The sequence below is a fragment of the Scyliorhinus torazame genome, chromosome 10 (assembly GCF_047496885.1).
Source record: "Scyliorhinus torazame isolate Kashiwa2021f chromosome 10, sScyTor2.1, whole genome shotgun sequence".
Classification (NCBI taxonomy): Eukaryota; Metazoa; Chordata; class Chondrichthyes; order Carcharhiniformes; family Scyliorhinidae; genus Scyliorhinus; species Scyliorhinus torazame.
In genome coordinates this window covers 155,511,804-155,529,080 of record NC_092716.1, presented here as the reverse complement: position 1 = coordinate 155,529,080, position 17,277 = coordinate 155,511,804, and the positions used below count along the sequence as shown (strand labels likewise).

General features: G+C 47.6%; 1 protein-coding gene across 2 annotated transcripts in view; it reads left to right on the top strand.

Moving 5' to 3' along the window:
• Positions 1–17,277, top strand: part of LOC140430989 (proline-rich protein 5-like) — a 144,641-nt gene that overhangs the window by 114,599 nt on the left and 12,765 nt on the right. For both annotated transcript variants that reach the window (XM_072518857.1, XM_072518856.1), the window contains one exon: positions 6,616–6,754. In XM_072518857.1, the coding sequence (XP_072374958.1) occupies positions 6,616–6,754 (139 nt within the window). The remainder of the gene's footprint in view (positions 1–6,615; positions 6,755–17,277) is intronic.

Here is a 17,277-nt window from a genome sequence, read left to right as displayed (position 1 = left end):
AACCTCATCCCGTCCATCCTCTGCTTAGGTAATGTTGACTTGCACATACACAAAAGTTGTGTAAATTGAAAGTTGTGTAAATTGGGAGATCTGTAGATCAGCAGGTGTGGAAATTAGCAGGTGTGTAAAGCAGATGTGCAAATCGAATGTTGTGCAGATTGAGAGGTGTGTGAATCAGGACTTGTGTAAATCCAGAGGTGTGTACATTGAATTCTCTGTAAATCAGGAGGTGTGTGAATTGAATTCTGTGTAAATCTCGGGAGGTCACAATAGTGCTCATGGTTCCCTTCCTAATCCAAGTTTGCCGAGCTCTGATCCTTAGTAAATAAACTCACTAAACATGAGATGAGAATGCGGAGTGAGTGAGTTCAGTTACTTCACAAGTGAACTGCTGGATAGTGTAGGTGCTCTGGTATTGTCGCAGGTCCAATGAATAGAGCACAACATGAGCTGTGCTTTCAAGCTAGTAAACAGAAACTGTTGTGCCTCAGTAGGGCTCTCCCAACTCTGAACACATGCGCACAGCAAAACCCTTGGGAGTTTCTGTTTGCATGTTCAAAAAGGCAGCCGCCAGTCTGTAGTCTATTCTATGCTCTGTCGATGTAACTTCCTGTGTATCCATCTCTACCCTCGAGTCTCTACTGTAATTCTCAGCCTTTCAATCAGCTCCATCCACTTTGAGAAAAAACCTTCATCCAGTGTGTACTGTGCAATGTGAGGTAGAATCTACTAGACTCTGATCCCTGACTCCATGTTATCCCACAACTGAGCTGGCCTTGAATGAAATGTGGAGCGAGCCGGTGTAAAGAATGGCTCCAGCAGCAGCCTTGCATTACAAAGTACGAAGTCTTACAACACCAGGTTAAAGTCCAACAGGTTTGTTTCGATGTCACTAGCTTTCGGAGCGCTGCTCCTTCCTCAGGTGAATGAAGAGGCATTACAAAGGCAGGACACACAAGAAATACAACACCTAGATAAAAAGGCAAACCAGAATGTGGTGGGATCTCATCATCTGCATCCCCTCCTCCTGCTCCTCCCCCCTCCCCACCCCTGCTGACACCCAATTCAGAGTAGGATCAAGCCCCTTTCAATTCACGTCTCTCATTTTTTAAAGGAATTTCATTATCAGGGTCCCCTAAGCATCTCCACATCAGAGAGAGGTCTCCCTATCAGGAGCACCTTTTTCAAGTGGCATTGTACACTGCACCCTAAAGGTTCCTTTGTACTTTCAGGGGATGTGGACATCGCTGGCATTTGCTGCCCATTCCTCGCATTTATTATTCATCCCTAATTGTCCTGCAACATTTCAGAGGGCAGTTAAAAGCCAACCACATTGCTGTGGGTCCGGGGTCACATGTAGGCCAAACCAGCTAAGGATGGCAGATTTCCTTCCCGAAAGGACATGAATGAACCACACGGGTTTTCCGATAATCTTCAATGATTTCATGGTTATCATTACTGAGACGGGCTTCCAGGTTACTCATTCAATTGAAATTTCACCAGCTGCCGTGGTGGGATTTGAACCCGTGCCCCCAGAGGATTAGCCTGGGCCTCTGGATCGCTAGGCCGGTGACGTTACCATCCCACAACCATCTTCTCCCCCATACGGTGAAGCCTTCGGATCAATTTAAACAGTGAGCACAAGCAACACAGTTGACAGTCAATGGCCTGGCTGTCTGGTGCAGTTACTATCAGGAATATCACTAATTTAACAAGCTTGACATTTTAGCAGTACTTGTGAACACAGCTCCCTCAGACTCTCTGGCTCAATAACCCTCTAGGTGACTTCACAGGAACTTGTTGGTAAAATAGGTATAAACAGAGGAAGCAAAGAAAGAAAAGGCTGTTCAATTATAACTTTTTTTGGAAGCAAGCACTCCTTAAGTTGAGAATCATTGCGCTAGACTCTGCTTTGAAGTGAATCAAAAGTTACCTCATCAGTCTGAACAGTGTTGATTTTGAAAGTGGGTATTTGTAAATGTTCTTGTGCAGATGGAGGAAGTGGAAAAGTGCCAGAGAACTCGGTGAAGGTTGTGTCAGCCATGCAGGAGGAAGTGACTAACATGAAACGTCTCAGAGAACTGACTCTTGGAGGGTGGTGAAAGTGCAGGGAGGGAGAAAGGATAACACTGAGGTTGCCACAGAATTATTTTTTATTTGTTCTGAGGTTATGGGCAGCACTTGCAAATTGTATTTGTTGGCCATTCCTAGTTCTGCCAACAGAATGTAGTAAGAGTCAACCCGATAATGTGGGACAGGGGTTATGCGCTAACTCAGGTAGAGGTGAGCCTTTCACAGTGCACTAGTTGTTTGTTTTAGAACACAGCTACAGCTTTGATGGTTATTTAGTTTCTGGTGCCAGGCCATAAATCACCAGATATACTGCTTGCTATGGTGGGATTTGAAATCTCACTCATTGGGCTGCTAGCTTAGGTCACCTACATCACTGTACACAAACCCACACCCTCAACATCACTGTACACAAACTCACACCCCTACATCACTACACAAACCCACACCCGCGACATCACTGTACACAAACCCACACACCTACATCACTGTACACAAACCCACACACCTACATCACTGTACACAAACCCACACCCTCGACATCACTGTACACAAACCCACACCCTCGACATCACTGTACACAAACTCACACCCCTACATCACTACACAAACCCACACCCTCGACATCACTGTACACAAACCCACACCCTCGACATCACTGTACACAAACTCACACCCCTACATCACTACACAAACCCACACCCTCAACATCACTGTACACAAACCCACACCCCTACATCACTGTACACAAACCCACACACCTACATCACTGTACACAAAACCACACCCTCGACATCACTGTACACAAACCCACACCCTCGACATCACTGTACACAGACTCACACCCCTACATCACTACACAAACCCACACCCTCGACATCACTGTACACAAACCCACACCCCCTGTATCACTGTACACAAACCCACACCCTCTACATCACTGTACACAAACCCACACCCTCTACATCACTGTACACAAACCCACACCCTCTACATCACTGTACACAAACCCACACCCTCGACATCACTGTACACAAACCCACACCCCTACATCACTGTACACAAACCCACACACCTACATCACTGTACACAAAACCACACCCTCGACATCACTGTACACAAACCCACACCCTCGACATCACTGTACACAGACTCACACCCCTACATCACTACACAAACCCACACCCTCGACATCACTGTACACAAACCCACACCCCCTGTATCACTGTACACAAACCCACACCCTCGACATCACTGTACACAAACCCACACCCCTACATCACTGTACACAAACCCACACACCTACATCACTGTACACAAAACCACACCCTCGACATCACTGTACACAAACCCACACCCTCGACATCACTGTACACAGACTCACACCCCTACATCACTACACAAACCCACACCCTCGACATCACTGTACACAAACCCACACCCCCTGTATCACTGTACACAAACCCACACCCTCTACATCACTGTACACAAACCCACACCCTCTACATCACTGTACACAAACCCACACCCTCTACATCACTGTACACAAACCCACACCCTCTACATCACTGTACACAAACCCACACCCTCTACATCACTGTACACAAACCCACACCCTCTACATCACTGTACACAAACCCACACCCTCTACATCACTGTACACAAACCCACACCCCCTACATCACTATACACAAACCCACACCCTCGACATCACTGTACACAAACCCACGCCCCTACATCACTGTACACAAACCCACACCCTCGGCATCACTGTACACAAACCCACACCCTCGATATCACTGTACACAAATCCACACCCTTGACATCACTGTACACAAACCCACACCCTACATCACTATACACAAACCCACACCCCTACATCACTGTACACAAACCCTTGACATCACTGTACACAGACCCACACCCTCGACATCACTGTACACAAACCCACACCCCCTGTATCACTGTACACAAACCCACATCCTCGATATCACTGTACACAAACCCACCCCCCCCGATATCACTGTACACAAACTCACACCCTCTACATCGCTGCACACCAACCCACACACCTACATCACTGTACACAAACCCACACCCCCTACATCACTGTACACAAACCCTCAACATCACTGTACACAAACCCACACCCGCTACATCACTGTACACAAATCCACACCCTTGACATCACTGTACACAAACCCACACCCCCTACATCACTATACACAAACCCACACCCTCGACATCACTGTACACAAATCCCCACCTCAACATCACTGTACACAAATCCACACCCTTGACATCACTGTACACAAACCCACACCCTACATCACTATACACAAGCCCACACCCCTACATCACTGTACACAAACCCTTGACATCACTGTACACAGACCCACACCCTCGACATCACTGTACACAAACCCACACCCCCTGTATCACTACACAAACCCACACCCTCGACATCACTGTACACAAACCCACATCCTCGCTATCACTGTACACAAACCCACCCCCCCCGATATCACTGTACACAAACTCACACCCTCTACATCGCTGCACACAAACCCACACCCTCTACATCACTGTACACAAACCCTCAACATCACTGTACACAAACCCACACCCTCGACATCACTGTACACACACCCTTTACATCACTGTACACAAACCCACACCCTCTACATCACTGTACACAAACCCACACCGTCTACATCATTATACACAACCCCACACCCTCGACATCACTGTACACAAACCCACACCGTCTACATCATTATACACAACCCCACACCCTCTACATCACTGTTCACAAACCCACATCCCCTACATTGCTGTAAACAAACCCATCCCCCCGACATCACTGTACACATACCCACCCCCCCGACATCACTGTACACAAACCCGCACTCCCTTCATCACTGTACATAGACCCACATCCTGTACATCACTGTCCTGACCTGGCTGCAGATCCACGAGCAACAAGTTTCTCGCCTTTAAAAAATATTCTACTTTTCTATCCTTCCAATCAAAGTGAATAACCTCACACTTCACCACATTATACTCCATCTACCATATTGTTTCCCACTCAGTAACTTCTCCAATCTCTGTTTTCTCTCCGTTAACCAATCCTCTATTCATGCTAAAATACTGTCACCAACTCCATGAGCCAGTATCTTGCCCATTAATCTTTTGTGTGACATCTTATTATATGCCTTGCGGAAATCTGTGTATATTACATCTACTGATTTTCCTTTATCTACTCTGCTATGTAAATCCTCAAAAAACTCTAATACATTTGTCAAACTTTAGTCAATTCTAGTAAAACCATATTGACTTATTCTGATCACACAATGCTTTTCTAAGTGTATTGTTAACACTTCCTTAAAGACTTCCTCTAATGTCTGACAAATGAGCCTGAGTGAAGGGAAGAAATTATTCGAGAGAGTCACTTAAAGAGAGAAACCTAGAAGCATAGAATATAGGAGCAAGAGTAGGACAGTTATTGAAGGGAGTCCCAGAAAGGGTATTTATTGGAGAACCTTGGAGGGATGTATTTATTGCAGAGGGTCCCTGGAAGGGGTATTTATTGGAGTGGACTCCAGGTATAATTTTATGAAAGGAATGACACCATTACTATTTTAAAAGGTTGTGGCATGTGAAGTTTCTATCCTGCCAACGTGGCATGATACCTCTGTCTATGCCAAGCTACACCTGACGCAGTTAAGAAATTGAGTATGGGATCTTCCTCCATGGCTCAGTGGCACATCAGGCAGTGCATCTCAAAAATTAGGTCTTAGGTCGCTGAACCCTACTCATATAGTGAAGTCCTTCACACTACAGTTGCTTTACATGTTTCCTGGAACTTTGATATGGTCTTCATGTTCAAAGAGCTATGATTTGAAAAGTTTTGCGTGCAAGTACTTGTATCAAATTATAATTGGTTCCTAACACTATCAGTCTCAATCCTTTGGAGCAGGTCTGGAATTGTGTGTCACTTTAATTCCAATTCCTTCAAGGGGGGCTCAACTAGACAGCACTTTAAAGGAAAATATAGAAAATAGAAGCGGGAGTAGGCCATTTGGCCCTTCGAACCTGCTTCATCATTCAATGTAATCACGACTGATCCTCTCTCAGAATCATAATCCTGCACTCTTCCCATACCCAATGACACCTTTAGAGTCTATGAATCTATCTATGTGGCAGGGCGAGTGTTGGGCTGTGAGTTTTCACCAACTGTTCCACAATTCCCGCTGAGGCCCTTGTCTCACTCCTGCTGATGTGGAGAATTATCAAGGATGGGGCTTGGTCAGACAGGAGGAATGGAAGAGCCACCGTGTACCATTCAAGAAGCTCCTGCTGCTCATCTCCACAGCAACGGTAGAGACAGCCAACCAGGTCTACCCACTATGGCACCGAGACTCAATGCAGCTGCATGTGAGGAAGGATAAATAGGAACCGTTGTCCTAAAAACATATAGTGCGCTTACCACTAAATATTCAAACCTTCTTCAAATGGTGCATTTGTTGATGCTTCTTTTGCCAGGGAGCCCATGAGCCTAAAGGCCCAAGTGAGGAATACGACCAGCTGGAGCGACTGGTGCAGTTAGTTGTCTCCCCCTATCTGGGCACCTATGAACTTCTTTCCAGGAACAAGAACCTTGCAGATAATGGCCACATGTTTGGTAGGTCAATGCCATTTGTTGTTTGTAGGTGAGGAAGAGGTTAAGGGAGAGTGAGGAGAGAGGCAAAATGATGCCACATTCGCCATGGCTTTTGTCAACTCTGAATGTTAATCTCTTCATCTTCAGGTCCATCAAACATTTTATAGTTTCAAAGGGATATTTTAAAAAACCTGTGGGTGGAGAGTCTTGCGAAAGATGTTTTTCATATACAATCAGCTGATCTGTTGGCCGATTTAACATTTATTGCACACATTGGTTGGTGGTGATATTGACTTTGTGCGAAACTAGGATAGTGAGTTGACAGTCTGTTGCACAACTAAATTCATCTGGGAGAGTGATAAAATGGGCTGTCAACTCGCCGTCACCCATTTTACACCAGGGCATAAAATCCAATTGACCTCCACTGCCGTAGCTGACGGCATGCAAGTCGAACTATAAAATGGGGGTCGTCTAAAGTATAAAATGTGAACCATGTCTGATCACATTTTGAAATGTGAGTAAAATAATATTGGTAATTGATATTAAATTAATGTGGTAGGGTTGATTGAATACATTTATTATACAAAGATACCCTTAACCACAATGAAAGTGGTCAAATGAGTTCATCAAATTCATTCTGAATCACTTTTGCTATGGCATCATTAGAAGGATCCCACTCTGGATGAGATGTGGCGCTTTCAGTTTTCGAATCATCCCTCCACAATAAATCATCTCTGAATTTCTTGAGTCGGAAACAGTTATATATTCAGTCAGAGACATTTAGAATTAAAATGATATGAACTGTTAAACATGGATCCTTACTAGAGGACTCCCTCTGCTGGTACAGTGTGTATGGTAGCCTCAAGTGGACAAAAAGCACATTGCAATTTTCAATGCACCACACCCTTCCCCTTCTTAGGATATGAGAGAGATGTTGGGTGGGATTTTCCAGCTGTTCTCACCAGCGGGATCTTCCGGTCCGCCAATGGCGACCCCCTCTGCCTTGTGTTCCCCAGTGATGGAGGATGCGAACAACAGGAAACCCCGTTGACAGCGGTGGGACTGGAAGATCCTGCCCCTGGCCAATGGCAGGCCACCTCCACCTCCACAGAACATGCCGCGGGGGTACACCCAATGTGTTTCAATGGTTTGTTTCCAAAATTGTAACAATAAACTTAAGCCTAATTTGAATGTTCATTTATTACATGTACTAACAAACAATTTAACAATGCATTGAAATATCTGTTCACCAATTGAAAATAGTTAGCTTTGTAATGTAGTCACGTAAGTAGGTTGGATATTTTCTCTTTCAAGTAGGATACCACCTTACATCTGATGTTGGTTCAATTACCTCATGCTCTTCATCTGAAATTGCGATGTCAGAATTAGATTCAATACTTGCAAGTGATGTTTTCAGTGTTTTGAAGAATGGGGTGATTTGTAAATCTCACTTGGCAGTTGGTCACAAAAAATGGGGCGAGGTGTCTGTCGCAGGAGATTGTTTGCTTTCTAACATGACAATCCTGTTTCAAGTGCACTTTATCATCTGACTTTAGCGGTTTGCCTCTAAATATTATGTTTCACTCTGCATTTACTTTCATTCAATCCTTCTATTCTCAACCGTGTTTGCGGCCATGTTGATGGTTAACTCCTTGGGCAGCTCAGTAAGACGTGTGCACATGGGGTGTGCAAAAATGTGTGCTGTAGTGGCTTTCCCATAGTCAAGTGAGGAGTCACTCTGTAATTGTGAGGAACAGCTCTTGGTTCCCTGACTAGCTCTCAGCTGTAGCTATATGTATCACGTTCTTCAAGCTACACATAAATCGCTTGACTTCTCCATTAGCTCTTGACCAATGGGGAGTGATCTTTCAATTAGTGAAACTTGGATAGTTTGTAAATTTCCTGAACTTATTGCTGCTGAATGGAGGTCCATTGCCATTTCTCTGCATTTGAGGGAATCCAAACAAGGCAGAAATATGGTAAAGCTTTTGGAAGACTGCTTTCCATAACTGGGAATCTGCTATGGTCATCAGTGACAACAAGCAAGTATTCACCAGTTGCAAAATCTGCCGATTTGACATTGTGGTTGCCTGACATGCAGCCACTGATTGCTTCGCTGTTCTACCATCCAATCAATTCCTGGGAACCATATATTTTCCCTGAGGAGTTTGGTTTTGATAATTTCCTAGTGACCTTCATGTGCTATCTTGACAACACATTCCATGAATGATTGTACAATAACAATACAGTTGTTACGTAACACCAAGTCAGATGTGGTTGTAAAGGTGAGCCCTGACATCTGTATCAACAGAAGTAGGTTGGATAAATGTCTCGGCATCTCTATTGCCAGGTGGCCAAATTATGAGTGCTTGGCTGAGTTCTAAGATTGAGTAATGGACTCAGCTCGGCAGAGGTTTGTTTACCCAGTTGTAAAGAGTAGTGCTAGCTTTGTGTGATTGACAGCTTTATTATTTGTAATAATTTGATCATTCTTTGAAGTGGTTTTCCAATGCCTGTGTGTTTATTTGGACAAGATTAATGGTTTCTTCAAGAGTAATGTTGGACATATGGGGCGGGATTCTCCCCTACCCGGCAGGGCGGGGGGTTCCGGCGTAATGGAGTGGCGGGAACCGCAACGGCGTCGGGCCGCCCCAAAGGTGCGAAGGTCTCCGCACTTTTAGCGGCCAAGCCCTCACCCTGAGGGGCTAGGCCCGCGCCGGAGTAGTTTCCGCTCCGCCGGCTGGCGCCACGCCAGCCGGTGCTGAAAGGTCTTCGCCGGGCAACGCATGTGCGGGAGCGCAGCAGCTGCTGACATCATCCCCGCGCATGCGAAGGGGAGGGGGTCTCTTCCGCCTCCGCCATAGCGAAGACCATGGCAAAGACGGAAGAAAAAGAGTGCCCCCACGGCACAGGCCTGCCCGCGGATCGCTGGGCCCCGATCGCGGGCCAGGCCACCGTGGGGGCACCCCCCGGGGCCAGATCGCCCCGCACCCCCCCAGGACCCCGGAACCTGCCCGCATCGCCTTGTCCCGCCGTTCAAAAGGTGGTTTAATCCACGCCGGTGGGAGAGGGTTGACAGCGGCGGGACTCCGGCCCATCGCAGGCCGGAGAACCGCCGGGGGTGGGCCCGCCGACCGGCGTGGCGTGATTCCCGCCCCCGCCAACCGGCGTGGCACGATTCCCTCCCCCGCCAAATCTCTGGTGGTGGTGCATTCGGGACACGGCAGGGGCGGGATTCACGCCAGCCCCCGGCGATTCTCCGACCCGGTGGGGGGTCGGAGAATCGCGCCCAGGAATTTTTTTTAATTCATGAGTGTTTCAAATACTTGCCTGTGTTATGATATGGTACATTGGTTCTGAACCTAGTGCATACTGAAACAGTGCCTCAAAAGCTCAGCCGATGTCTGGACATTAAATCTATTTGAAGATCAAACCACTGGATTGAAAACATACTTAACTCATCAAATTATGATTAAACCACCACATTATGATAGTTGAAATTGGCAAGAGCTTTGAAACTGGCCTACCTGGCCTGGTTCCTACAGCCTTCAGGGAACTCACCCAACTACATGGTACATTTAGGGCAGCACAGTAGCATTGTGGATAGCACAAATGCTTCACAGCTCCAGGGTCTCAGGTTCGATTCCGGCTTGGGTCACTGTCTGTGCGGAGTCTACACATTCTCCCCGTGTGTGTGTGGGTTTCCTCCTGCTGCTCCGGTTTCCTCCCAAAGATGTGCAGGTTAGGTGGATTGGCCATGATAAATTGCCCTTAGTGTCCAAAATTGCCCTTAGTGTTGGGTGGGGTTACTGGGTTATGGGGATAGGGTGGAGGTGTTGACCTTGGGTAGGGTGCTCTTTCCAAGAGCTGGTGCAGACTCGATGGGCCGAATGGCCTCCTTCTACGCTGTAAATTCTATGATAATCTATGATGTACACAAAAGGCAGGCATTTAAATAGAACACCAAACATCACTTTAAATGGTGCTGGGTCATCACCCACCATAATAACCAGCCTGATTAAAGTAGTAGGTGACAGGAATCTAAGGGAAAATGTTAAAGTTCAGCCCTTCACGCCTCACTTACCGTCCTGACACAAATGAGTTTAGTCATCGGGAGATGAAAATTCAACCCAAGTTCTTTCAATTTCTGACAATTTGGATAATATTTTTACGATGCCATGGCGGGATTCTCTCAGCCAGGGGCTGGGCCGGAGAATCCCCGCGACCGGCGTGAATCGCGCCACGCCACCCCGACGCCGGCACGTGATTCTCCGCAGAGCGGAGAGTTGGCGCCGGCGTGGTTGGTACGCCGCCGGTTGGGGGCCGCTCTATGCGCCCCCATTCCCACCGATTCTCGGCCCAGGATGGGCCGAGTCCAGCCGGCGCCATCCACATCTGCTCTCAGCCGGTGGGAACTCGACGTGGAAGGGTCAGGGGGCGGCCTGTGGGGGGGGGGAGGGGGGGGTGCCTCCGATGTGGCCTGGCCTGCGATCGGGGCCCACCGATTGGCGGGCCAGCCTCTCTGGCTGGGTGCCCCCTTTCTGCCGTGCCGGCCCCTGTAGCCCTGCACCATGTTGCGCCGTGGCCGGCGCGTTGAAGGGAGCCACTGCGCATGCGTGCGTTGCCACCGGTGCCACTGTGCATGCGCGGATCCCGCAGCGCCCAGTTGACTCCAGGATCAGCAGCTGGAGCAGCATGAACCGCTCCAGTGCCGTGCTGACTCCCTGTAGGAGCCAGAATTACTGATCCTGAGGCCATGTTGACGCCGTCAACACTTAGCCTCATGATCACAGAATCCTGTCCCATGTTCTACTCATTTAAATATTCATTATCAAAATGCGGTGTGGTTTACGCTGTCACTCTGGCAGTCCGGGACCCGATCGAGCCAGCACTGGCTCCAAAGAGATTGTGGCGCCATCTTTATCGTTGACCTGGTCAGTATTTATTTGCCTTCTCTGGTTGCCTTTGAGAAGGCGATCTGGGCTTTCTTCTTGAGTCACTGCAGTCCATGTAATAATGGTGCTTCCAGCTTCCAATGTGTTTTTAATTGGGGAATTCCAGAATTTTGACCCATCACTGATGAAGGAACAGCGATTTATTTCCAGCATTTTAAGCCTGGATAAATCCACAGCTCCCGATCAGTAAGTAAAACAAACACATACAAAGTTCTACTGCAGCAGATGCAGATTCCTTGGGAATAAGGCACAATGTATTCTGAATTCTTTCTATTTACCAAACATTATTTTTATTTCAACTTTAACATTTCAGACTGCACTTTAAAGACCACAGGAAGTCCACCTCTCTAAGTTCCGGGGCCTTACTTGGACTTCCTTAAGTCAGTAAGTTCCACATTCAATAAACTGATCCCACTGAAGAGCTTCTGGATGAAGTCGCAATCATTGGGAACAATCTTGGTGTCAGCCTCTGGCTGAAAACTGATGTTCTCCCCAGATCTTCAGCCTCATTAAAGGAAAAAAATGAATGGGTGCGGTTTACGCTGTCACTCTGGCAGGCTGGGACCTGATCGAGCCAGCACTGGCTCCAAAGAGATTGTGGCGCCATCTTTAAAGCGCATCCACCCCCAGTCAAGAACTGAAGTTTTATTTTTCCCCCACCCCCTCATCCAGACAATCTTTGGAGGCTCGCCCCACCACTGCAGAAGTATCGCCAGCATCCCTCCCCTCCCCGTCCTGTGCCTGCAAGTTCCCCCCTCATTGCCTGTTCTCTCCACGCCCCTCCCCACCACCACCACACATAAATGGAACACACCCCCCCCCCGGCTCCATGGGGCTTACACCTGGACCCGTGCCTGACATTGCCTCCTAGCACAGTGGCATTGCTAACCAATACTGGGGCATTACCAGGACTCTGCCGGGGAATGTCCCTCTCTCCCTCCCTCCCAGGGGCTATACTTTGTGCCCCCTGGAGATATCCCTGCGACTGAACTCCGTAATTAAAATGTTGTTACAAACATATGAATATTTAATGAGGGGGTTCATGGGGGGGCGGGTTAATAATATTAAGATTTACGATAATCCATTTGATTGAGTTTTCCGCCCTTACTGCGCAAGAACCACATGATGCCGTCAGCGAGGGGTGGGTAAAATCGGGAAATGTGATCTCTCTGGGGCTGAAAACTGCCCCCCTTACCTTGGGTACAGCAGGGTTTGGATTTCACTGCTGGTTAACTAGTGATTCTCTTTGCAGCAGTTCTCAGAGGCAGGGGCAGTTCAAAATGCCACCAGTCAGCCTGGAGCCAGGCTCGAGGGAAGCAGGAAGTCCAGAACTCTTCAGTCAGTCTCTGTAAGGAGACAAGAGTCAGGCCTTGTTGTCCATGACCTCTCCTTCTTCTTCAGCAAGGTTAACATCACCTGCTGTCTCCAGCAGCTTCCGTTTTTATTTCAAATTTGTAGCTTGTCCTTCCTATTTGAGCCCCAGTTTTAAACACTTGCACCCAAGAGGAAGGGTTGTAAGGAGGCCGGGGCATTTTAAAATTGAGGTGAGAATGGTACCCTCTCTGTCCGCATTCGGTTCACGCCACTCACTCACCGTTTGTTTACTGGTGCAATTCAGGCAGGCACGGGCCTTATTTTACAATGTGTTCCGTGAGATCAACCCCTGACTCCAGCAGCATTTCCAGAAAAGGATCAAACAGGGAAGTAAATGTTTTTACCTCCGGGTTTCCTTGTGGGCCAGCATTAGCAGATGTAATCAACCGGGCATCACGAGGAAACCCAAGGCCTTCCTGGCCACAGGGCCCCATCATGACTAACCAGTGCCAGGTTCCAGACCCAGTCCTGCCTGCCGGGTCCGGCCAGAAGCTTAAAAAGCCAATAGTCATACCCGCCCCACAGTCCCAGATACGGCTTAGGGAATCGTTCAGGCAGTCAGTTAGGAGCAGTAGAAGCTCGGGAGTAATAAATAATTAACCTGGGCGGGGGAGGGGCTGGCACATATTAAAGGAACCGGCCTTCAGGCATTATTCGGCTGCAGCCAGGTGAGTCTTGGGCCAATGATAGAGGCCGCCTGGGTTTGTCCCATTTATTTATGTTGCACACACTGTCTCCCCCTCAGCCCCTCCCTGCCTCCTCCACCCGAGCAAGCTCTGGTAACTTTCGGACAACATAAAGGGAACAAATGGCCAATGGAACATATCTTTGTCCCACTCTCCTGAACTTGATGCCCAATAAATGAGTGTACATTCCCAAAGAGCAAGTTCTGGAAACCAGCCCCAATAAATTTAAAGAGGGGGATAGGCATTTAAGCAGTCGAGTGTAGTGATTTATCAAGAATTTTGAAGAGACGTTGTTATCCACTAACTAACTGCTGATGCATCATGTCATATAATGATCTTATCTCTGAGTATTCATGTGAATTGTATGCAATCTTTGTCAGATTTTTAACTATTCATGTGCTTCTCATGCAAGTTGACCCTATTTCATAGTCTCGGATGGATCCCCTTGATATTTCCGGATACATGCTCCTTCCTTCAGCCCCTTCTCTCCACTGAAACTATTAAGCAGCGTGATCTCCTTGTGGGCAAGTTACAAGGAACAAGCCGATTGAATCAATCCGACTTATCAATCTGTCACCAATGTATCACACACACCTGAGTCATTCACAGTTAACATTCTGACCCCAGTTTGTCGGCTGCCGTTTTCATAATCAAATACATTCTCCGTGCATCATCCAAACCTATTCTCCCTTTTCGTGATCATTCTGTTAAATTTAATCTGCATCTGCCTTCAGGTACAGAGTCAATGGCTGAATAAATGTGTTGTGATCTCATTGAAATGCTTGTTTCCACTGATCCCTGAAAGACACAGTGCTTTGGCCAAAGTCAATTCTACCTGGCTGAGTTGGAGATTTCTCTGGTGCAGCACTCCAGTCTCTCCGGTTATTCCTCAGTTGTGTGGTTGTTCACTCGTGTAGGTTTGGATGGATGTGGGGGACAGACTAGCACGATTGCATGTAGGTGCCCCAAATGGTATTAGAACCATAGAAAAGTTACAGTGCAGAGCAGAAAGAGGCCATTCAGCCCACTGTGTCCCCTGCTATCTAAGAAAGAGGGAAAAAATAAATTAGCTGTTCATTTTAACCCAACTTTCCAGCGCCCCGTCCATAGTCTTGCAGCTTACAGCACTTTAGATGCAGATGCAGGTACCTTTTTTAAATTTGTTGAATATTTCAGCCTCAAGCACCAATTCAGGGAGTGAATTCCAGACGTCCATCACCTTCTGGGTGCAAACATTTCTCCTCATGTCCCCTTTAATCCTTCTACCAATAACCTTAATTCTATGAGCCGTGGTAATTGACCCCTCGCTTAGTAAGTACTCGGGGAGTACACCGCATGCTGTATGGGTGGTCTCAGGTTGTCACCCGAGGCCCTCCCCTGATGCTGCGCCCCCGATGGGCTGAGTCCCCGATGGCGTGGGACCCGTGTGCTCACACCTTTCGGGGACCTCGCATGGCGGCTGCGGACTGTGTCCAGCGCCGCCACAGTCGGCGGGGGGGGGGGGGGGGGCGGGGAGCCATTCCGCTGGCAGGCGGGGCTTCGCAGGGGCTGGAGAACTGGTGGGGGGTGGTCCCGTAGGGTGAAGCTGGTTACAGGGGGGCAGTTTTTGGCGCATGCACGGCCACGGACCCGGCCGTGCGGGGGGCGGCGCCGAATTTCTGGTCAGAAGCCCAGACAGATCCTGTGGACATAGCCGCAGGATCGGAAAATCCAACCCCAGGACTCTACAGTTATTGACCCAATTCTTTTTCAGACCTTTAAATTCAATCTTTCCGTCCCCTTTCCGTCACTACCCAATCAATCAGTTACCAATACCAAATCCGTCTCTTTATTTCTCACCCAAACCAACTACATTGAATCCGGCTCCAGCATTTCAGGCCACATTTTCTTAACCATTCTCCGCTTTGTACAAACAGTGTCACCTCCCTGTAAGAGTTCATATAATCTTTAAACCATTGATAGGAAGATATACCTTGTGCCATCTCCTCATTACATTGTAACAGTTCACAAATCAATGAAACCGCTTTAATCTCCATGGCCTTGGGATGTCTAAATTGACTTGTATTATATTTTATATGTTAGAATTGCAAACTTACATTTCCAGCTATAACATTTCTGGGATCAAGATGAAGATTAAACCAGACAGTGTAATGAAGGATTGATAAAAGCATGCTGTATCTTTTACATTGTGGACAGAATGGTGTTAAAGTGCCCAAGTCACTGCGAGCAGGGTCACAAGAATCTGAGGTAAATGTATTATTTTAGTTAGGAGGCTAGGATTTTTCTACCATTCTTTTAGTGATGAAATTCAGTCAATTCTGCAACACTGAGTTCACAGGGAGTGCAGATCAATGATGGCCTTGATTCTCTCACCCACACCCACGGTACCTACCCCAGGAACATGGGAGCACAGCAAAATTGTCTCTCTTGTTTCATGCCTTCCAATGCTTTATTGCCCAATTCACCATTCATTGCCAACCACTCCCTTTAATCAATGCTGACTTTTGATTCCTCCTTTACAGATCTTTCAATTTCCCCTTAGCCACATTTGCCTTAGATTTCACTGCAAGTCTGGAATAACCTGCAAGCCACATAATTTCTTCACCCCTGAGCCCTTCCCCATATTGTCATTTCCCCTGCTCAAGGCAGCAGACGTGCAGAGTGTGTGTTTATACAGTAACACTCAACTCACAGTGCCAGCTTCAGAAATGCTGAAAATGTGTTCGTACAGCAACACTGGACATACAATGTCAGTTCCAGAGATTCAAAGAGAGTGGGCTGGATTATTCCATCCTAACCACTGCAAGATGACCACGGGCGGGACACAGACCATGTAAACGTCCAATCACCTCGGGCAGGAATTTCCGGTCACCGGCCGAGCACGGCCAGAGAATCCCGCCCAGTGTGTTTAAACAGTAGCACTGGACTCACAGTGCCGGTTCCAGAGGTGCACAGAAAGTGTGTTTATACAGTAGCACTTGACTCACAGTGCCAGTTCCAGAGGTGCAGAGAGAGTGTTTATACAGTAGCACTGGAATCACAGTGCCGACTCCGACGTGTAGAGTGTTTATACAGTAGCGTATGCCTCCCAATGCCAGTTCCAGAGGTGCAGAGAGAGTGTATTTATACAGGAGCACTGGCTTCACAGTGCAGGCTCCCAAGGTGCAGAGTGTATTTATACAGTAGCACTGGACTCACAGTGCCGACTCCAGAGGTGCAGAGTGTGTTTATGTAGCAACACTGGACTCACAGTACCACCTCCAGAGGTGCAGAAAGAGAGTGTTTATACAGTAGCGCTAGACTCTCAGTGCTAATTCCAGAGGTGCAGAGTGTGTTTATATAGCAACACTGGACTCACTGTGCCACCTCAAGAGGTGCAAAGAGGGAGTGTTTATACAGTAGCACTGGACTGCCAGTTCCAGAGGTGCAGAGTGTTTATACAGTAGCACTGGACTGCCAGTTCCAGAGGTGCAGAGAGAGTGTGTTTAAACAGTAGCATATGCCTCCCAATGCCAGTTCCAGAGGTGCA